Source organism: Embiotoca jacksoni, unplaced genomic scaffold (genome assembly GCF_022577435.1).
Source record: "Embiotoca jacksoni isolate LCO1_2020_lvr unplaced genomic scaffold, fEmbJac1.0.p SCAF_14, whole genome shotgun sequence".
NCBI classification, from domain to species: Eukaryota; Metazoa; Chordata; class Actinopteri; family Embiotocidae; genus Embiotoca; species Embiotoca jacksoni.
The window spans coordinates 1,136,809-1,159,421 of NW_027185274.1; the positions used below are offsets into that span (position 1 = coordinate 1,136,809).

Genomic DNA, 22,613 nt, shown 5'->3' on the forward strand with positions numbered 1-22,613 from the left:
CACTTCATCCTGCGGCTTTAATGTTCTTTATATATCTGATGTCGTTTTATCCACCAAGCAGAAAATAAGTTAAGAAAGTCATTTTAGTGTGAAATTAGAAACACAAACAACAAAGAAGAAAGTGTTTTTTTCTTTAGAATCAGTCATTAAGAGGAGCAGACGGGTAAATTACAGACAGTCTACAGCTTTTGTACTAATACAGTTCGTACCAAGACGTACTTGTAGGTTTAAGGGAACCACACATGAAGTTAGCATTAGCAGTAGCTTTATTGTTAGCAATGTTAGCGGTGGTTTTCACGTCGCCGCTTTCCCTTGGAGCCCATTTTTGTCACGACCACGTGAACAGACATGCACTGGAACGATCATCAATCATTTTGATGCAATGAGCCGCACATTCACTGGTGCCATGAAGAAGAATTGTTTCATTATTATTTAATTCAGCATATTTAACTTCTAACCTGTCATACTCACACTATTTTGTCTTATCCTGGTATTAATCATGTTAGTTATCATGTTAATATGGGACATTAGAAGCTCTGTGACTTATAACATTATTCCATGTTACTGAGTGTGCAGGTACGTCTGTGACTCCTCCCAGAGATGCAGGAATTGTCCATATCTGACATTTGCAAATGTTGTGACCATGTTTGGTTTAACAATACACTTACATTAAAATCAGTAAACCCCACATTAGGAAAACATAACATTCCTCTGATCGTTTTCTGTATTTCTGTATCATTTAAGATGTCGGATCTGTTGTGGCAGGAAGCTTTGAACTCATTTTCAACCTCTGAAAGGGGTCAGATCTAAACTGATCGTTATCACTGCCTCACAATCTGTCGACACAATAAAGATTCATGTGTTTTGCAGATCTCATATCTAACCGAGTAATACGTAGCTAAATGTACACCCAAAACAATAAAAACAGCCTGAGCATGATCATCTGATCAATAAATCTGTCATGAGTTCATGAATACACTCTGTGCCAACATGTTTGAGAATGAAGAGGTTTTTACTGCTGCGACCCGGTATCACGGTAAAGCGTGAAATAGACACGCCGGTCCACTACAGCAAGACGTGAAATAACCACACTTTGCGCTGCCAAAGCGTGAAAGTTTAGCAAAATCACGTGGTTGGGGTTGGGGAAAAGTAAAAACATGGCTGGGGTTAGGACACAAAAAGAAAACTCAAGAAAAACAATCTTACCTCCTTTATTCTAACCTCATAATCCCATGTGGCAGTCTGCAACCAATGCCACCAAACCACCCCTCTTTCTTTATAATACTGCCAAAAAATGCCCTTTGTACTTGGTCTCAAAACCTCTGTTGTGGAGCCTTGGTCACATGAACCCGCGTCACATGACATTTATAAGTATGTGAGTGTAAGTTTCAAAGTTTCAAAACGTATAACTTTCACACCAAGACAACCCAAAGCGTGGCAACCTCACGTTTTGCTACAGTGGATCGGCGTGTCTATTTCATGCTTTGGCGTGATACAAAAAATAAACCCCTTTCTAAAGGGACGGAAACAAAGTGACCCTCAGCAGGTTGATCTTTGAATCTGTTGACACTCTGAAGGCCAGTCAGCCTCTGCTTATATTAAATATCCAACTGAAAAAAACTGGACAGTAAGATTATAACACTGATAAAGCTGTCTGAAAGCAGACTAATATCTACAGAGCTGGACGTGGCTGAAGGGCCTGTTTGTCAGACCGGGTCGGGCTACATGGGACAGAGTCACTGGGTTTTGTATTATTCCTCAATTTTACTCTCTTATTTCACTCATTTCTCTTTATCTGGTGAAACATGAAAACTTTATTGGAATTTAATCTTTTGTGTACCAAACCATTATTTTTATCCTGGATTTAGTGTTGATAGGGTTTTGTTTTCAGTAGGTGGTGCTGTTGTATTGGTTTTTTTAGTTTAGTTTGTTTTTTTTCTCTGTATTTTCCCTATAAGTAAAATCATTAGTGGGGTGAACTATAGAAAAACACGAAAGTTTCTTTATTAAAGAAGTGTAGGTTGAGAAAATATCATGTTTTTAAAATGCAGGCACATTTTCTGAATATTACATGAAGAAACCAACACGAGTTCAAATTTCAAATTGATCCCTGGTGATCATTTGTTTATTGGTTCAGCCCCAGAATATTCAGCTAAAACCTTTTTTTCATAGATTTTTTTTTTCAAAGCAGACATATTGATTTGTTACAGCAGGAGGATAATTAGTGCTGCTCATCAAACCAGCAGCACTGATTTCAGACCAGCCTTACTTTTATCACAAGATACTTTAACAGTTTCTATTAGAGGAGATTGTAGTTTAGCTCAGCAGATTTCACACAAAACCAAAACTGTTATTTGGTTTAAAACTATGGAGCCTCATATTGGCTGTAGCTCTACCTGCTGCAGTGCACAGGGTGAGGTTAAGAAACGGTTGCAATATATAGTAATAAGTCAACTTTCCACATATTTTTTTGTTTGTTTTAATAATTAACCAGAATCACCAATACATGTATTTGATCACTGCACACACTCTACTATTATCTGGTCTAGAATGAAATATTATATAGTGGGTAAAATAAATATAAATATATAAAGTGCTGGAAAATTACTGTTTGTACTGGGTTAGCTATAGTCTTTGGTAGAAAAGCCAATCTCCATTGAAATATTTTTCAATTCTGTGGTGTTTGGCCTGTTTAATTGTAAATGATTGACTTGAGATACCGGGAAATCATACAGAGGAGGTTTGTATGATGAGTGGGAGTGTGCTGGTGTGGGTGAAGGGTTCCTGTATCAGCAGCTATTTAACAGATGCTGACTCTGAGGATCATCGCAGTCCGTCATGGGTCAGCTGGGGATTCAGATGTGGACATGGACACTGTGTGTCTTCCTGAGTTGGATGTGTGGGAGTCAAGCGGTGGCGGGACCGTAAGTTCATCTGCACTGTCGGAGGAAATAATAGAAGTAGTTTGGTGTGTTTACGTATGCAGTGTTTTCTCCCATGTCAGAGCCGCTGAGGTGACTGCTGTGTGTGTGACTCTGTCTGCGTCTGTAGGCAGTACATGGTGGCTGTTCCTGCCGTTCTTGAAGCTGGAGCTGACACCAAATTCTGCGCGAGTCTCCGGCAGCCCAACGAGACTCTGGTCATGACTGTCACTCTGATGTCCAAAGAGAAGAACACGACTCTTCTCATACATTCATCCAGTGAAGAGTTTCGTACCTGCGCCGAGTTTAAGGTCAGCTCCCGAGATGGGTTTCCATTTAACATCCAAATACACTTTTCTTTCAGCTGGGGTTTTATAACACATAAAATGCTTTTATACACATCCTATGGTTGATTACATTTTTGATTTGGAGTTCATGTCTCTTGACTTTTGGCTAATTGGAATATCTTTGCGTCACAGGTTCCTTTAGTGCAGAATGAGGAGGTGCAGAAGTTTGAGGTGGAGGTACGAGGCGACACGTTTTACTCAAAAGAAGTCAGAAAAGTCATGATCCGAGTGTATCGACCGATGACATTCGTCCAGACAGATAAACCGATCTACCTCCCCGGACAAACGGGTAACTATGAGCTGACGATCTACAGAATGATATTGATGTGTGGTATTTCTCCTTCTGCAAACAGTTAAGGATGGTGGCATAGCAAAGGTGTAGAATATTTATTCTCGCAGTACTATGTCTTATATAACGAATTAATCAGTTTTCAAAAACAAAGCACTGTGCTTGGAAGAAGGAGCCTGTTAAGCTGTATATTCATTTGCAAGCAGCATTCATCCTTTGTTCTGAAAACTTTGCTATGCTGAAGTCTGCAATACAGGCAGTGAGAGATGAATTGTGTGTGTGGTTGAACATAAACAGAAACACCAAAGAAGACATTTGCAGATAGAACAAATTACTTCAAGTAACACTAACGTGAAAAAGTAACATTTCTTTTTTGTAAACAAAGTACAATAAGTGTGTATGCCTTGATTGAATTTGCCTTGATGGAAAAAATATTGCTGGCCTATGTAAGAAGAGTAAAACTATTTTAGATGACAAAAGTAACAACATGAAAAAAGAAACTTTAGAATATACAAAAAAGTAAAAGTAGCATCGATGGGAAAAAATTTTTTAGCCATATACAACAAATACAATGAAAAGAAATTGCATAAATGAAAAAGTTACATTGGCAAATATGAATAAAGTACCTTCAGTGTATATAGAAAATATTGACATTGAACATTTACATGAAAAAGCTTTCATAAAAAAAAAAGTGTTGACGTGTAGCAAAAGTAAAACTGTTGTGCTTGTTAAAGGGCTGCTGTCTGCAGGTGGGCCATCATAAACTGAACCTAAAGAAGTTTATTTCAGATTGTAAAGGATGTAAAGACGATGGCAATTTGATAAAGCTGAATGTAAAAAAAAAACCATGAGTACAGTAATGAACACATAAATACAGACTTCTAGAGACCGACTGAGTTTGAATGTGTCGCTCTGTTATAAAGGTTGATGAGAATGCTGGAGATGATTTTAACTTGTAAGTTTGATAATCATGATGTCATTTCTGAGCAGACAGAAGATGTTAGCATTAGCAGCCTGATGGATTAGATGAGATGTAAAATCAAGTCCTCTCTCAGTGCATTTCAGAGTCGTCTCTCTGGACACCAAGCTGAGACCTGCCGGTCAGCTGGTGAGTAATTGAACGGTCTCTTCCTTCTATTAGATCTCATGTACGAACAGCAGCAGTGATACCCTGTGAAAACAGCTCTGTTTGTAATGTGAACTGAGATATACTGTACACACACCGGCCAGTGGAGGTAAGCACAAGTGATGCAATGAAGTGAGCAACATGGGCGCGTGCTCTTTAACCCCAGTTACATTATGTCCACAATCAATCTGATCCTGCTGCAAAATCAATAGTACAGCTGAGGTCTCTTTAGGTAAACCTGTCTGTGTTGACTGTTGTTGATGTTGTAATAATTCTATCGACCTTCCACGCTTGTCATTTTGCAACGTTTTGCTGCAGATAATATCATTTGAGGGAATAAGCATCAAAATGTTTAACTAGAAAATACCAACCGGACGAACGTTTGTTTTAATGAATTACAAATACTCCGTTTAAAGCTCTTCTCATGTTAAAGTGTGGTAAATGTTTCTTAAAGCCTTTCTCAAAATCTCTGTTGAGTGCATTGGAATCTGCAATAAATAACGAGTGTAAAAATAAAAAGGTTGGACCCAGACTCCACAGTAGACTTTATGATCAGAACAGTATGAACCAATTTAACATAGCTCTTTTTTCGTTTTCAGTACGATATCATCGAAATCGAGGTAAGAAAATATCCAACAGCATTTTTTTTCTTTTGTAAATTCAGCATGTTAACCTCCTCGACTCATCTGACCTTAAGTTTTCTGTGAGTTTCTATGAACAACATGGAGTTATAGCGCAACAGCTCTGAGATCTTTTACACTAAACAGCTTTTCACAAATGATCACATCAAGTCGAAGAACAGCAAACTTCTCTCTGAATAAATCTGTCGTGTGTAACAACAACAGGATCCGAACAACAACAGGATTGGACAGTGGCTGAACAAAACATCCGATGGTAAAATACTGCAGCTGTCTTACTCCTTGAACCCTGAGGCCCGCGAAGGTTTCTACCAAGTCATTGTGTCAATGGGTGAAGAAAAAATAACTTACAGCTTCAAGGTGGAGAAGTATGGTAAGTTAGGGCTTTTTTTTTTTTTTATGTGTGATTGTGTCCATTGATAATGAAGTATGGATGCTAACATGCAGAATTTGTCCCCAGTTTTGCCCAAATTTGACGTAACAGTAAACATACCTGAAGAAGTAAGTATTGGGCACAAAGAAATCGACGTTGAAGTATGTGCAAAGTAAGTAAAAGTCATTTTTCTGAGACGTGACAAACTCAAAGCTCAAAAAATGGGAAGTGCAGTTTGGTGAGTGAATGACTCAGATTTTTTAATGTTTTTTTTTTTAATTTTTTTTATTAGGTACACATACGGACAGCCTGTCCCAGGAACTGTCAAAGTTCAGATGTGCCGACCTATAAATCATTATATGTACAGGAACATTTTCATCAACAACGATGATCCAGAGGGAGCCAACAAGCTCCAGATAATTGCCCCGTGCCACATTGAGACGAAACAGGTACAGTTGCTACAGTTACAGTCTCATCTCTCTGCCAACACAACACACATGTATAGGTAGAACATTTACAGGATGCACACTGCACATATAACATACTGAAATTTGCACTAAACTCATCATTGTGAATAACCTCGTTCTTTTACTCATCACAAGTTCGTGTCTTTGCTAGAGCCACAAAAATTCCTTTATGACTACATGGACTGAATTTTCAACCTACAACTTAGAGTTTCTCCGTTCCTCCCTTTCCACAACAACAACACATACAATACAATAAAGCAACTTTATAAATAACTATTATAAAAACAAATATACCTCATATTACAGATGTTAAATTGAACCTTCACTTTATCGATGTATCATCCCAACATCACTTAAATAAAGATACATACATGTTCTTTATGCTCTTCTTTTTCTTTGTATTTTCTTGGACTTTCTAGGCGGACATTAAAGGCTGTGCCACTTTAACCTTCAAGATGGCAACTTTCACCAAGATTGACCAAAAGGCGGTGCAAGACGCATTGGATGTCACCGTCACAATGGAAGAGGAGGGAACAGGTGAGTCTTCCTGGTTTTTATATCACGTCCAGGGCAGGAAATGAACTTCTTTGTGTGTGGATTTTAAAATCTGTCAGCCTCTCCATGATTTCACCAGACAGACACTTTCCTCTTTTAACTAATGGCAGAACGCAACTGAAGTACTGTACTTAAGTACAAATTGGATTTATTTGTACTTTATTTGAGTATTTTCCATTTCATGCAACTTTATACTTCTACTCCACTCCATCTCAGAGGCAAATCTTGTACCCTCTACTCCACCCCATTTGTCTGATGGTGATTTTAAATTAGAATCTTTCTGATAAACTGAAGAGTTAAATGTTCCTTAGTGATCTAAAAAAAACTCCGACTTTTCAAGCTAAATAGAATATTTTAAATCACACTTTGATTCACTGTAAAACGCTATCTATCTGATATTTTTGCATTTTTAGAGATATGTGCTTCTAACAGAACAGAAACAATACAAATATCATAATTTTATTAAATATGATGCATTACTGTAGATTAGCCCAACCAACAGTATATACGTTAATTCAACATTAACAGGAAACATCCTATAAAATAATAAAACACCAACAGGGAGTATTTATTCGATATTTTGTATTTTGACTTTTCATACTTTGAACACATCTTGGTGATTACACACACTTTTATTAAAAAGGGTTTGGATGCAGTACTTTAACTTGTAGTGGAGTATTTTCACAATGTGGTATCAGTACTTTCACTGGAGCAAAAGACCTGAACTCTTCTTCCACCCCTGTCAAGAGTATCGCTTGGTTACGATTGCATTTATTGTTTTGTTTACTCGCTGGTAGGTTGAGCAGATAGTCGCTACACAAAATCTCCTGCATTTAGCAGTTGTTGGGTGATAATTTTCAACCCTGATTATGACTCTATTCCAAAAAGAGAGGGGTTATTACAACGAGAGAATGTTTTGTATTTTTACAACGTGACATGGACATTGTAACATGGAGGCTTTTCATTTTCAGGTGTTTCAGGCCTAAAAATAAGGAGAATAAGGATTTCATATGTTATTGGAAAGCTGTCCTTTACCGACACGCCCAAGATTTACGAACAAGGATCAAATGTGGAAGGAAAAGTAAGTGCAAAATGTTGTCTTCACTTTTTCTGTGTCGTGCAACGGTCAGAGCAGCTCAAATCATGTTCACTCTCAGTGATGCAGCGTTGTGCTTTCATCAGATTAAAGCTGTTTACTACAACGATACGCCCATCGCTGACATGCCAGTCTTCATGTTCGAGGGTAAACGGTGGTCGCCTCGCTTGCTGCTGAATCTCACAACCGACAGCGATGGTTTCGCCACGTTCTCACTGAGCACAGATGACTTCAATGGAGATGTCACCATCCACGTGAGTAGAAAGTAGCCCAAGAACTATATTTGTCAGGCACAGGCACACGATGCAGCCCACAGGCCAAAAGGTTTCTCTATATGCTGCAACTGTTCATGGTGCTGCCATGGTTACTCGTGGCCACACTGAAAGACTTTACTTGTTCCAAACATTGACATTTGCCTCGCCTACGAAAACTGAGCTCACTTTCTCTTACATCAGCCACCATGAGCTCAACGTTTCTTCTCTCTGATCAAGGTGAGCAACATGCTGACACTGGACCACCATGCATACAGAACCGCCTTCTATGAGATTGGATCTCGCACACTGTCTGCGTCCCAACCTTCCTCTCAAGACACAAAAACAGTCAGCACGCTGCAGGTGAAGAAGAAGGAAGCACTTCCCTGCGACACTGAACAGACCATCTCCATCCAGTACACTGTGGTGGGAGAGGCCCAGGGCTCCGTGGATGTCATGTATCTGGTGAGTTATTTCTCAGCTTGCCAACAGCTCTCTCTTCCAGAGAAAACCAACAGAGGATGGAGGTTTTTAAAATGGCCTTCATATCATTTATATATATTTGATTTCAAGGAACACAACTGTGGTACTTTTATAGCACCGCAGATCTGTTTTGATCTACTCTTTGTCATTCTGTGCCAAACTTCTATACCTACGCTACATCCACACTAATAAGTTTTCATTTTGAAATATTTAACTTTCTCTCCATTTACACAGGAGTAAATCTCCTCGCCTACAGAGCTAATACTTGGGCGGCCTGCTCACGTAGATAAGATTGCTCAGTTCCAACTTGTAAATATTCTCTCCGCATGAAAACGAAACATTTGTTGATAACAGAGCTGGTTTAAGACCGGTTACACTCATGTGAGTGACCAGAAACCAGAAACCTCAAACAGACCAAGTTACTTTGTGAAACAGGCCCCACAATCACATGTTTACATCTTAAACACTGAACGTTAGCTGTGCATGAAACGCATGAACATGTTCCACTACAGGTAGCATGAGAGAAGCGCACCGGAACAACAGACAGAATTTAATTGAGAATTCATTCATTCATTCTAATTCTTTGTGTCATTTTCTGTCAAATCCTGCAGGTTTTGTCCAGAGGAGCCATCACCATGCAAGGACTTAAACAGGTTCAAGTGCGAGATACATCCGGTGAGTAAAGACTGTCCGTAATCATGAGTTTACACTGTAATATCATCCGATAGAAAGAAAATAGCTTTATAATAGTTGCTTTGCTGTTTCAGTGAATGAGGGCGAGGTCTCCTTTCAGTTGAGGGTGTCTCCGGAGATGGCACCAGACGTCCAGGTCGTGGCTTACGCCATCCTCCCCAGTGAGAACGTGATCGCCCACAGCGCCGACTTCACCACTGAGAAATGCTTCAGTCACCAGGTCAGTGTGAGAAGAGGAGAAGTGGCACCAACTGCAGCAACAGTGTAAACTCAAAGGGGATGTTATCGTGCGTTCAAGCTGCTGTGAATTGGAAAAGTCTCCATTTGCGAACGTCCCACTTCCTAGTGGACAAAAAGGCATTTCCACAAGTCTTGATGTGCTTCAGTTTTTAACATTTAATACAGATGGCAATCTTGGCGGGATAAGCTAACCAAGTCTGGGTATTTTCACCTCATTATTTAGAGGAAGTTGATTTTCTTCCTCTTCAAATTTGAGGTTTGACAAACAGTCGGAGCCTCCTTTCCAGCACCCTGGCATAAGCTTTGCCCGGGACGCTCAGTGGTGTGATACCCCGATAGTTGGAGCACACTCTCCGGTCCCCTTCTTTGAAAATGGGAACCACCACCCCGGTCTGTCAGTCCATGGGTACTGGTCCCGAACCCCATGCTACATTGAAGAGGCGTGTCAGCCAAGACAACGCAACTTTAGCATCTCAGGTCTTGCCACCGAGGAGCTTTTTGACTACCTCAGAGACCTCTACCAGGGATATGAGTGAGACCCCCCCAAGTCTTCAGACCCTGCCTCATTTCGAGGGGGCATGCTGGTCAGGTTTAGGAATTCCTCAAATTGCTCTTTCCACCACCTGACGATATCCGTCCGAGTCAGCAGTCCCTCACTACACGTTTGGGCTTGCCAGATCTTTCAAGCCGACTCCCCCGCCATCTTTTCCAACTCACCACCAGGTGGTGATCAGTTGACAGCTCTGCTCCTCTCGGCCGCTGATCAGTTGATACAACTACAAAGTCCGTCATTGATCTGCGCCTAAGGTGTTCTGGTCCCAGGTACACATGGTGTTTGTTATGGCCAACTGTGACTAGCACAGAAGTCCAACAACGAAATACCATTCCGGTTCAGATCGGGCAGGCCGGTCCTCCCAACCACCCCTCCCAGGTTTCTCCATCTCCCAGGAGAACTATGTAGGCTGCGCCCTTTCCAGGACTCCTCCCACCAGCTCCAAGAAGGACGGATCCCCCGAAGTCTTCCTCCCTGCAACACGCAGGTGCATTGAGGGCACCCTCTCGTTCTCCAGGGAGAACTCCAACACGGTGGCGCTCAGCCGGGGGCTCGTGAGGATCCTCACTCCTGCCCAGCACCTCTCACCTTGGGCAAATCCAGAAAAGGATAAAGTCCAGCCCCTCTCCAGGAGTTTGGTTCCAGAGCCAGTGCTGTGCGTGGAGGTGAGCCCAACTATATCTAGCTGGTACCGCTCCACCTCCCGCATCAGCTCCGGCTCTTTCCCCGCTAGCGAGGTGATGTTCCACGTCCCTAGAGCTAGTCTATGCTGCCGGCGATCGGCTTGCCGAGGCCCCCGGCCCGGCCTGCCACCGGTACTGCAATGCACCCGACCCCTATGCTTGTCCCTGCGGGTGGCGGGTCCACAGGGTGGCTGCTCCATGATGTTTCTTTGGGCTGAGCCTGACTGGGCCCCATGGACGAAGGCCTGACCACTAGACTCTCTTCGGTAGGGTGCCCCGGTTTCCCTGAGTCTCTGTTGTTTAATGTGTGTTTTGTGTGTGTGTGTGTGTGTGTGTGTGTGTGTGTGTGTGTGTGTGTGTGTCAGGTGGGGCTGGAGTTCTCACCGTCCACAGTCGTCCCAGGAGAGGACACCACCATGAAGCTGATGGCCCAGCCTGACTCTCTGTGTGGTGTGAACATTGTGGACCAGAGTGTCCTCATCAAGGAGCCACTGAAGACTCTGACTACAGACAAGGTACCCGCTGCTATCAGCCACAAATCAATGGAAACATCCTTTACTGTTAGTGTCCTCAGTATAATATCATCTTCTTCACTGTCAGAGGTTACAGTTTTATCCTGTCACTGTTTCCTGAACATTTCCTCTTTTTCTCCGATGGACCAGTTGTAAATTTTTACCAAATGTTATAAAATAATTCAATTTGAGTTATTTTCCTGTAAAGCATGATGTTTAAAAAAATCCTATTTTGAAGAAATAATGTATGTACATCTTAAGATTCTACCTCATTAATAAATAATTTTGGACTGACAGACTTAACGTTTAAGTTTCAAAATAAAAGAGCAGGCCTTACTTCTGATTTGCCCAAACGTCCAAACTTCAGAGAACATAAACCCTCCGGACGTTTTTCAACTTGACCCATATTTTTCTTTTCAGATATTTAACTTGCTGCCTGTCACGAAAATGTCCGATATCCCATATGAGGTTCAAGATCCTACAGAGTGTTTGCCTGTGAGACCAAGAAGGGACATACGGTATCCTGGTCAAGAGAAAAATGATGCCCACACAGTTTTCAAGGTACCTCTTATTCAACAAATAATATGTATTATAAAGAATATGACCGTATTTACCTGTAAGCTGATATTAAATCTAATAGTTGTTGTTGTTGTTGTTGTTGTTGTTGTTGTTGTTGTTGTTGTTGTTGTAGCTATAATTGACGTTTTGTTGATGTTTGTGTGTTGTTGGATTTTCTAGAATGTCGGACTGAAGATGGCAACAAACGTGTTTGTCCGACTGCCTTCATGCCTCAAGTTCAAAGGGAGAGAATACCATCATTCTATCTACGGTGACTTTTTATTTCTTTAAGTGCCACATGCAGAGTATTTACCAAAAATAAAGCAGTCATCTGTGTCGCTGCTGCTCTCTGCTTCTGATGAGGTATTTCCTCTCTTTGCAGACTATCGTGTCTACCACCATCCCGTGGCCATGGAGATAGTTGAGGCAGATTGGGTAGACAGCAGTAGATCTGATTTTGGAAACACCGGATCACCGCCTCCACCGATAGAGACAGTCCGCACTTTCTTCCCTGAGACTTGGCTTTGGGACCTGGTGCAAGTTGGGTGAGCTTCTGCTGCGAAGGGATGAAATCAGGGAAAATGACTTTGAGTGAATTTATGGAGCCAGAGAGTATGTGTACGTCCTTCTGTCTCCCTGCACACGTGATTTTAAGGATGTTCGTGATGCTTAGCAAAATGTTTTACAAATAATTGTGTGTCTAAAAAAATGATACTCTTGATGATGATTCATGAAAATTATTGCATGAATGTTTTTATAAACATGAAACTCTATTACGTTCTGACTCGAACAGTGAAAACGGTTTCACATTTACACAGATCACAGTAACTATACTGTTACACATGTACTTCCATGTGTGTGTCTCTGCTGATTCAGAGCGTCTGGAACGAAGGACGTGTCCCTCACCGTCCCGGACACCATCACCACCTGGGAGACGGAGACTTTCTGTTTGTCCCCTCAGGGTTTCGGTTTGGCTCCTCGTAAAGAAATCACCGTCTTCCAGCCGTTCTTCCTCGAGCTCACCCTGCCCTACTCCATCATCCGGGGGGAACAGTTTGAGCTGAAGGCGACCACCTTCAACTACCTGACCAGCTGCATCATGGTAACGAATCATTTCACATCAGTGTCAGCATCCTCACACGCTCATTATGACACTGTCACCATGCCGATGTTAGTTTGCTGTGTTAGCATGCTAATATTTGCTAAAGGACACTGAACTCAAAGCACAGCTGAGGCTGACGGAAGTGACTTTAGTTTTTCAGGTATTTTTGTCATAAATCAAAGCAATGGGCAGATTTTGACCCGTATGAGAAAAGGCAGAGGGTGCCAAAGGTGTTGCAATGTAAACAGTAGTGCACATGAATTTCTGTATATAATTTTGTGGAAAATCATCCAATATTTAATTGAACATAGTGTTAGTTTAGGCAGGCCATGAAGTCAAGCTCAGCTATTTTGCCAGCTCAGCAGCTGATCTCGAGGCCGGCCCACATCAGCTCATGCATTCATTGGCAAATCTCAAACAGGGCGCCTTCTTTAAGCAGCTTCAGCTTTCCTACCCTTCCTGCTTCCTCTGCAAGACGCTTTACAATCCACCGCCCGACCAGCTCCTCCCTTCATGCTGCGTCTGATTTAATCAATGTCATTTCTGTTGTCATTGATGCCTGCTCTGTCCTTGGGGATCTTGCTGCTGTTCTCTGTGCCTTAAGTCACATTAAGTAGTCACATGGAGGGACTCTGCGTGTGCTCTCCCCGTCTCAGGCTGTCCACGTAAGCATGTGGAAGGGCAGCCAGGTCCCAGAACAGATCCATATTGCCAAATGTAACTTACTGTTATGCAATAAAAGCCGTCTTTGACGCAACTGGTCCTGACTGAAATGCAGTTTGTGGTTTTGTTCTAACTTTGATTTGTTATGTCAGAATGTTTCTCTCTCAGATTCCACGACAGCTCATGATGGTGAACATAAAGTACAGTGACTCTGATGATGAGAGCACTTTGCTCACTTTTCAGATTTGACTTGTTTTGAAGCATTATGATTGTAGATAAATGTATTGTTGTGTCTCTTGAACAGGTCACTGTGACTCCAGCCCCCTCCTCAGATTACACCCTCACCCCCCTCTCTGGTGACCAGTACACATCCTGTCTGTGTGGCAACGAGCGCAAGACCCTCAGCTGGACCATGACCCCCACAGCCTTGGGTGAGGTTTTCATCCACACTGGTGTAAAACTTAAAAGGATGTCAGGGTGCAGGAACCGCTGTCTCTCCGCCTAACACACCTTCATAAAATCAGTGAGATCCATCTAAGGGGCAAAATGTTTTGATGATGAAAACAGGATCTTAAATCTGTTTTAGGGGTTCCAAATGTCACTGTGACTGCGGAGGCCGTGACATCACACGCTTCCTGTGACAATGAGATCGTGAGCGTGCCAGACAGAGGTCGCATCGACGTGGTCACAAAACCTCTCATAGTAAAGGTTGGTGCCACAAAAAAAAAAACGATGACAAAGACAAAGTTTACTTTACCTTTGTTTGGCTTTTAAAAAGGATTTTAAAGTATATTTTCCCTGATAGAGCTGAAACTGTAACTCGTAATAAAGTTTAGTTCCCGCATCTTCTCCTGGCAGGCCGAGGGAACCGAGATGACAAAGACGTACAACTGGCTGCTCTGCCCGAAAGGTCAGTTCGGTTCAGGCCAGGAACGGCCTGTCAAACATTTTGAGAGGGGAAACCCAAATGCTTGATGTCTGGAAAAGTTCAGGACATTGTACTGTATGTTGCAAAAATTTTAATGAAAAGGTGAAATTACTTCAATCAAACTAGTGGAAGAACTGATCATGCGTTGAGAACCCCTGATATTGTCCCACCTAGTTTCCTGTATGATGTATTATAATTCATGGTCCACTGACTTGATAGTCTAATGAGCCTGTATGTTTTAGTGCTTCCCTCCACTGGAGATCTCTGTGTAAGCAGTTTATTTCTGTCTGTCCACAGGAGAAACGTTGACAGAGGAAACAGAGATTCAATTCCCTGACAATGTGATTGAAGGGTCTGCCCGTGCTTCAGTCTCTGTCCTGGGTAAACTGATGTGTTCATTTAAACTGAGTGCTGATAATTTAAACCAGCTCCTCTTCCTTGTAGCTCTGCTAAAAGAGGCAGTTGTAAATGAAGACTAAATGTAAGTGGAGTTTTAAAGCTGGTTTGTGTTTGTTAAAACATCATGTTTTGTTGTTACACTTCAAACGTGGCATTTTCATGCCATAAAGAAAGCAAATTGATATAATGAAGTACAAAAACAACTTTAAAGTATGCACATCTTTTGTAGTCTGCTATTACCAGACTACAATTCACTGTGTGAACGTTCAGATCTGTCCACGCTCCGTTAAGAATTGTTTCCAGTCCTTGCATCCTAATGGTCGTAGACCTCGGGTTCATTTTGAAACTATTGGAGCAGCCTTTAACCAATCAGCATTGACCACCATATGATGTGTGTGGTGTGCCGAAACTCACCGAGCTACAAACAACAGAGACCATCTACCAATGTAAGCAGAGTGCAACACCATGTTGGTAAATGTCTATCTCAGACATTTAAGACGTTGGTGCTCCGGCCTCAATTGCTCGATATTAAATATCGTGGTACCACTGCTACCATTGTTGGAACCACATTTAGAAACAAAAGTTTGACTGAAACGTCACCGCCCTTAGCCACACCCACTGGTCCCTGATTGGTCAGCCTGACAGAGTGACTGAGTGAACCTTCAGGTGAAAAGACTTTAATCGCAGCAAGAACAGAAGCTCTAAACAGTTGGTGCCAGCGGGCAAAAAAAAATGTTGAACTACTTTTTCAAAGCCTGTTTAGCTGTTTTATAACACCTGCATCCTGGTGAATGTTTTTGAACACATGCATTTATCTAATCCATCTGAGATTAGAGGTAGGCTTCGTTCTCTGTTCCCTCTCAGTGATTCAGTGTCTTCTCTGTGCAGGTGACATCCTCGGCCGGGCCCTGAAGAACCTGGATGGACTGCTGCGGATGCCGTATGGATGTGGAGAGCAGAACATGGCTCTTTTGGCTCCCAACATCTACATCCTTCAGTACCTGAGAGGCACGGAGCAGCTGACCCCGGCTATCATGGAGAAGGCTGCGGGCTTCCTGACCAGTGGTTTGTTTTCTAATGCAGCTAAAAGAGAAAAACTGCCAAATCTGTCAATCTGAGACACACTAGTGCTGATCACACACAATGTACTGTCAGCCAAAGTCATAGAATTCTCCTGTTCCTCAGACATAAACTAAATAAACAACGTGACAATGTGTGTCTCATTAACCCCCTAATCATTGCGTTCCTACCGTTCAACAGGCTACCAGAGACAGCTGAACTACAAACATTACAACGGTCCTTACAGCACGTTTGGAGAAGGAACAGGAGCTGGGAACACTTGGTGAGATCATTAGTGTTCAGTCAACTTAGATAGTAGCCTGCGAACGTTGATCTTCCCAAGGGCCTCATCTTTTCCCTTTGTGCCTTAACATTCCCTGCATGACGTTATCTCCCTGTTAGCTTGCCAAATTTTTAGTCTCTGTGGCTTCTAGATGTCGTCCACGTTGTCGTTGCCTAGAAACTGTGTTTTTACAACTAAACCCACTTGAACGTCAAACACACGGTGCCCACGACTTCCCACGTTGTAACCACGAGCTCACGAGTTCCATTCGAACGCAGCAGTAGAATTCACCTCAGAAACAAAACCTTATACGTTCACCACAAAGATTACACCGTGGTTGTCTTGCTTCAGATTAGCGTGTCAGAGAAATGGGATTTTACTCCCCCATAAATGACTTTTAATTACTCAAAGTTTCTTCACAGTGATACAGACACGAGCATATTCAGCTGTGTTGCTAAAATATAGGACTGTACTCGTATCTGCTTTTGTCACTCAAATCAGATTTGGCTGTTTAATATGAGGATGGTACATTCAATCTCTGAGTGCAAAATAATCCTCACCCTAAAAAACTGTTTAAAAAACTATTGGACTTGAAGAATCTGTTGTCTCCAACACAGGATTCGAGTCAGTGACTTTCAGGCAGCAGCCGTTCTAAAAACTTAATTAGCTTCACTTACAACCTTAATTATAACGTTTGATCAATACTGTGTCATGTTGACATCATGGTGAGACATGAGTTAGTTAAATGTCTTTGTAAGTTGTTTTGCTTTTCTTCAGGCTGACTGCGTTCGTACTGAGAACTTTTGCCAAAGCGAAGTCTTTCATCTACATCGATCCAACAAACATCGAAGAGTCGAAGACGTGGCTGGAAAGCAAACAACGAGAAAGTGGCTGTTTTGAACAGTCAGGAAGACTGTTCAACAACAGAATGAAGGTAAGCCGGTTGTTCCTGTAGAGTCTGTGCATAATGGAAACGTTCATTTTCACACAGTGACATCTCGCATTAGCAGAACTTAAATCAGCACCATTTTATTCATAGATCATAGTGCATAACACCAGCCTGGGTCACAACTCTCCCTGCAGAGGTTGATGAAGTTATTCTGAGTTTGATTTGTAACAAGCAAGAAATAATTTGCAGTATGAGAGGATGCCCTCTCAAATTATTATAACAGGTTGCAACACTGTGACCCCTGACTGAGCTCATGCAGTAAGAGTCATGTAGGACTGAAATGTATTAAAGTCTCTGTGCTGCGTTCTCTCTGCAGGGGGGGGTGTCTGATGAAGTCACCCTCAGTGCCTACATCACTGCTGCCTTCTTGGAGATGAACGGGTCCACAAATGTGAGTGAATTGCTCTTTCAATTTTGTACAGTTAGACAGAAAAACTAAAATTATTCATTTACTTTTTTGCTCATTTAATTGACATTTCTCATGTTATGTCAGTACTTCCTGGCTGGAGATGAAGAAGAAGTATTTTCAAAAACATTTATATTTATGTAATGTCAAGAACACTGAGAAGACTGTTGGCTTTTTTGACATATTTAAACAACGCCTTTGGCTGCAGATTGTGGTGTTGCTGTTTTTGCTTTTGCAAAATTGTTCACCAGTCTCTGACATGAGCTGGCTGAAAGGTTTGATCCCTCGTCCATGAAAAACTCCTTCAGTTGTGAAATATTTCAGAGTTTGTTGCATGATTCACAGCATTTCAGTGAAATTCAAATCCAGCTCCATCTCGTCTTTTAAAGCCATTCCTTGTTTTGCATTGCATTGTACTGTTTAACAGAGGATCACGTTTTTAATGGTAGAAATGTCAAAAAGCGCACAATCGCACATCAGTGCACATACAAAAATTCATAAAATAGCACCGCAGGTAAGCAAAGGAGAATTATCCACAAATTAAACACAATCAATTTCAAAGCAACCCGTTGCTTGGTCCCCATCTGGCTCCGCCCACCTATTGCTCACTGCTTCTGTCTTCGCTGTGATTACAGTCTGGAAACCCTGTTCGCATTAAGGTTTGTTCAGCCACCAATCAGCGACCAGCGGGGGTGACTGTGTGCGATGACATTACAGTAGTTACAACATTTGTCAGTGTTAGAGTTTTAGTGCCCAACATAGAGTATATGGGGGTCAATGCTGATTAGTTGAAGGCTCCTTCAATAGTTTCACCACTTACTGGAGTTCCACGTCCGTAAGGATGCAATCACTGCAAACAATCCTGAGTGGAGTCACCAGACCCAGACATTCACACAGTGAGTTAAAGCATTAATCCTGATAAACACATAGTACTGCATTCACTTTTCCAACACACAGCCAAGTGAAATGACTGCTATTCCTCTGAAACTGGGAAAAGATAGATGAAACATTAATGCTGTTCAGTATTATCGCCACCATCCATTGAATCCTTCTCCTAAAGTTTCCTGAGTTCCTGTGTTCAAAGACTATCTGAGCACCACCACTTTGGCTCAGTGGCAGTGATGAAGATCACAGATGTGTTTGAATCAATAGAATCAGTCCTACCCTGAAATGTTGAAATATAATGTGTTCCTTTAATCTGTTAAAGAATCCTGTGGTGAACAAAAGCCTGTCGTGCCTGAAGGAGTCCATTGGAAACTTCAGCAACACCTACACTACGGCTCTGCTGGCGTACGTCTTCACCCTGGCAGGAGACATGGAGACCCGGGCTCAACTCCTGCAGCACCTCGACACCGTCGCAATCAGACAAGGTGAGTCATCCTGCTGAAGGAAATCATCTCAGGCATCATTCCTGTGAATGTAACCTGTGTTGTGTCTGTTTTCAGGGAGTTTCCTCCACTGGTCTCAGACAGCAAAAGAAACATCAGCCTCTCTGTCTGTGGAGATCAGCTCTTATGTGATGATGGCCAAACTCAGTGCCTCGCCTACAGCTGAAGACTTGGGCTATACCGCCGGCATCGTCAGGTGGCTGACGGGGCAGCAGAACTCATACGGAGGCTTCTCCTCCACACAGGTACCGACATGTCCGTGACTACCTCAGACCTAATATTAAAGCTCTATCATTCCATTCCTTTCCTGTGAAAACCACGTATCTCCACATCGCCAACTTTTCATGAGATGGCAGATCAACCTCGTTTTATCTTTGTGACAAAACAACTTTCAGATAATTCAGTGGTTTGACTTTACGAATGAAGTAGGGGACTTTTCTCAACCCATAAAGACGTGCTAACACCGTTAGTTTATCTGAAAGTTCATTGTTTTCACAGGACAATGATGGTACCTCTCTTATCGCTACCGTTTAACACACCATGAGAAGACCGCTCATCCAATTTTGTGTCACCAGTTGGTTTGTGAACGGCTGTTATGAAGCCTCCAGTTTCGGATTTTGGCCGGCGCCATCTTGTTAGTTTGGAGCGGTTTGTTTTTGGATCTCGAGGCGTTCCCAGGCCAGATGGGAGATATAATCCCTCCAGCGTGTTCTGGGTCTCCTGCCAGTTGGCCGTGCTGGAAAACCTCCAGAGGGAGGCGCCCAGGAGGATCCTGATCAGATGTCCGAACCACCTCAGCTGACACCTTTCGACGCAAAGGAGTAGCGGCTCTACTCCAAGTTCCCTCCTGATGTCCGAGCTCCTCACCCGATCTCTAAGGCTGAGCCTGGCCACCCGACGAAGGAAACTCATTTCAGACACTCGTTCTTTCGGTCACGACCCAGAGCTCGTGACTATCGGTGAGGGTCGGACCGTAAATCGACCGGTAAATAGAAAGTTTCGCCTTCCGGCTCAACTCCTCCCCTCACTCGTGAACAAGACCCCGATATACTTAAACTTCTTCGCTTGAGGCTGGCACTCCGTCCCCACCTGGAGGGAGCAATCCACCGGTTTCCGGCAAAGCACCATGGCCTCAGATTTGGAGGTGCTGACTCTCGTCCCGGCCGCTTCACACTCGACTGCAAACCGCCCCAGTGAATGCTGAAGGTCTGAAGAGGCCAACAGGACCACATCATCTGCAAACAGCAGAGAGACGATCCGGAGACTCCCTAACCTGAAGTTCTCCTCCCCCCGGCTGCACCTAGACATCCTGTCCATGAAGGTCACAAACAGGACGGGTGACAAAGAACAGCCCTGGCGGAGGCCAACACCCCCCAGAAACGTGTCTGACTTATTGCCCAGAATACGAACACACTTCTAAATATGAAAGCTGCTGCGTGTAAACAAAAGTTAATGATGACATTTGTATAAATTGACAGTATTAGCTGTTGCTGCTATTGTGTGTTTTGTGTGTGTGTTGCAGGACACGGTGGTGGCCCTGCAGGCTCTGTCTCTCTACTCCACTCTGGTGTTCAGTCCAACGGGCTCCAGCACTGTGAAGGTCCAGTCTCCCAGTGGACATCTGACGTTTGACGTGAATCAGGACAACAAGCTGCTCTACCAAGAGACGATGCTGCCGGCAGTGACAGGAAAGTACGGCCTGGAGGTGACGGGCACCACGTGTGCTTCAGTGCAGGTCAGTGACAGGAGCACTTGAAAAAGTCCTGATGGGTTCTGACTCTCACGCATGTAATACACCCTTCACTACGTCATACTGTGTCAGGGCCTCGTTTTGTGTCGGCTAGACCTGAAAAAGCACGTGTTTACGGTTCGGAAAAGATTAATTTCACGTTGCTTTCTCACAGACTTGAGGTTCACAGATCATCCCCAACACCCCTCCCTTCCTGGACTTTATCACTTTTGTGCTTCATCACATCACCTCCTGTGTCACGGCAAAGCTTGTAATACTCACGCTCTTCTACTGAAGGGAAAGCATGCATTTGACATGGTGTCTCTTAGCTTGGTGTCTTCTAGATATGAGAAGAACAAGTACGTAAACAGAGGTAGGTCACGTGATGGATGTCATGAGACGAAGTGCAAAGGCTAAAGTAAGTCGCGGACTCTCAACCATGGATGGATCGAGTCCAGCAGGCAACAATTTTGTTGTGTTTTTAATTGCATTTTCTTTGTTTTCTTACTGTAACCACTTGGTTTTCCCCACATGGTTTTGTTTTCCTTAAGCACCTTACACTGATACTCTTCCATCTAGTGGACAGACGTGTGTATTACACACTTTGCCGTGAAACAGGGTTTCTTTCTTCAACCTGTCATATGTGCATGTAATTTTCACACTAAAGCAAAGTAAAGCGTGACACTGACACGGTTTCCTCTACTGGACTAACGGCTGTATTACGCACTTTGCTGTAAGACTGGAATGGACTATTTCAATTATTAGAAAAAAAGATGAAAGAATAAAGATTGACATTTTCTTTAAAATGAAATTATAATTTTTTATTGTATATGCGTAGATAGTCCACTTACAAATTCAGCATGGGAAAGAGAAGTTGTCTTACACAAGGTTTCTTTGGTAACGTAAATTTGAACAGAATTGATCAAAACACTTTCTGACACTCTTGTTCACTCGTCAGGAGCGTTAACCTCTCTCCGGGTTTCCTGTTTCCCAGATTTCTCTCCTCTATAACATCCCGATTCTTGCTGATGTCACCACTCTCAGCGTGGAGGTCGACACAGAGGTCGACTCCTCGAGCCGCAAACTCAAACTCAACCTGAAGCTGAAGTCCCTGTAAGTGATCGACAAGCAGCTAAAGATGTGATGGAGGACTTTGTGTTGTGTGTGCCAGTGGGTGGATGGACATGTACATTCAAAAAAATACCATCATGTTTTATTGTTCCACTACAGGTACAGTGGAAAGGAGAACAGCACGAACATGGTGATCCTGGATATCAAAGTCCTCTCTGGATTTGTCCCAGACCCTGAGTCTCTGAAGGCGGTAACTTACAACACTGATATTAACCACGCTGAGGGGTGAACCACGAAGGGAGATTAGTGGGTTAGCGAGGTATGTTGAGGCTAAAGACAGGGTTGTCACAAAGGTGGCTCTTTTAAACTAGCTAGATCACCGTGGTTACTTACCCGGTGCGGAGCAGGTCATGTTGGAGATATCGGATCAAAACATATCAAAGTAGCACCTACTGACCAATCAGTTCTCTGAAAAGTGTCACCACCAATCAGAGAAGATCCCGTAGAACTCGGTGAGAGACAGTGAGACGTTCCTCTGTAGAGTGAGACAGTGAGACAGTCCTCTGTGGAGTGAGACAGTGAGACGGTCATCTGTGGAGTGAGACAGTGAGACGTTCCTCTGTAGAGTGAGACAGTGAGACAGTCCTCTGTGGAGTGAGACAGTGAGACGGTCATCTGTGGAGTGAGACGTTCCTCTGTAGAGTGAGACAGTGAGACAGTCTTGTGTGGAGTGAGACAGTCGTCTGTGGAGTGAGACAGTCCTCTGTGGAGTGAGACAGTGAGACTGTCCTCTGTGGAGTGTTCAGAGACCAACCAACCTCGGTGTCTTTCCCCGGTGATTTTTGTACGAG

At 42.9% G+C, this 22,613-nt stretch overlaps 1 protein-coding gene across 6 annotated transcripts in view; it reads left to right on the forward strand.

Moving 5' to 3' along the window:
• The first annotated feature begins 2,838 nt into the window (after positions 1-2,838).
• The window catches only part of LOC138196976 (alpha-2-macroglobulin-like), a 51,457-nt gene continuing 31,682 nt past the window's right edge, over positions 2,839-22,613 (forward strand). For all 6 annotated transcript variants that reach the window (XM_069147386.1, XM_069147388.1, XM_069147390.1 and 3 more), the window contains exons 1-32: positions 2,839-2,924; positions 3,052-3,232; positions 3,401-3,557; positions 4,613-4,665; positions 5,283-5,303; positions 5,529-5,694; positions 5,782-5,866; positions 5,987-6,143; positions 6,581-6,698; positions 7,688-7,797; positions 7,899-8,066; positions 8,304-8,528; positions 9,158-9,221; positions 9,314-9,459; positions 11,081-11,230; positions 11,648-11,788; positions 11,966-12,056; positions 12,168-12,330; positions 12,662-12,887; positions 13,855-13,981; positions 14,137-14,258; positions 14,409-14,460; positions 14,776-14,859; positions 15,766-15,942; positions 16,138-16,219; positions 16,997-17,153; positions 17,485-17,559; positions 18,782-18,944; positions 19,020-19,207; positions 20,485-20,697; positions 21,686-21,804; positions 21,922-22,012. In XM_069147386.1, the coding sequence (XP_069003487.1) occupies positions 2,839-2,924; positions 3,052-3,232; positions 3,401-3,557; positions 4,613-4,665; positions 5,283-5,303; positions 5,529-5,694; positions 5,782-5,866; positions 5,987-6,143; positions 6,581-6,698; positions 7,688-7,797; positions 7,899-8,066; positions 8,304-8,528; positions 9,158-9,221; positions 9,314-9,459; positions 11,081-11,230; positions 11,648-11,788; positions 11,966-12,056; positions 12,168-12,330; positions 12,662-12,887; positions 13,855-13,981; positions 14,137-14,258; positions 14,409-14,460; positions 14,776-14,859; positions 15,766-15,942; positions 16,138-16,219; positions 16,997-17,153; positions 17,485-17,559; positions 18,782-18,944; positions 19,020-19,207; positions 20,485-20,697; positions 21,686-21,804; positions 21,922-22,012 (4,158 nt within the window). The remainder of the gene's footprint in view (positions 2,925-3,051; positions 3,233-3,400; positions 3,558-4,612; positions 4,666-5,282; positions 5,304-5,528; positions 5,695-5,781; positions 5,867-5,986; positions 6,144-6,580; positions 6,699-7,687; positions 7,798-7,898; positions 8,067-8,303; positions 8,529-9,157; positions 9,222-9,313; positions 9,460-11,080; positions 11,231-11,647; positions 11,789-11,965; positions 12,057-12,167; positions 12,331-12,661; positions 12,888-13,854; positions 13,982-14,136; positions 14,259-14,408; positions 14,461-14,775; positions 14,860-15,765; positions 15,943-16,137; positions 16,220-16,996; positions 17,154-17,484; positions 17,560-18,781; positions 18,945-19,019; positions 19,208-20,484; positions 20,698-21,685; positions 21,805-21,921; positions 22,013-22,613) is intronic.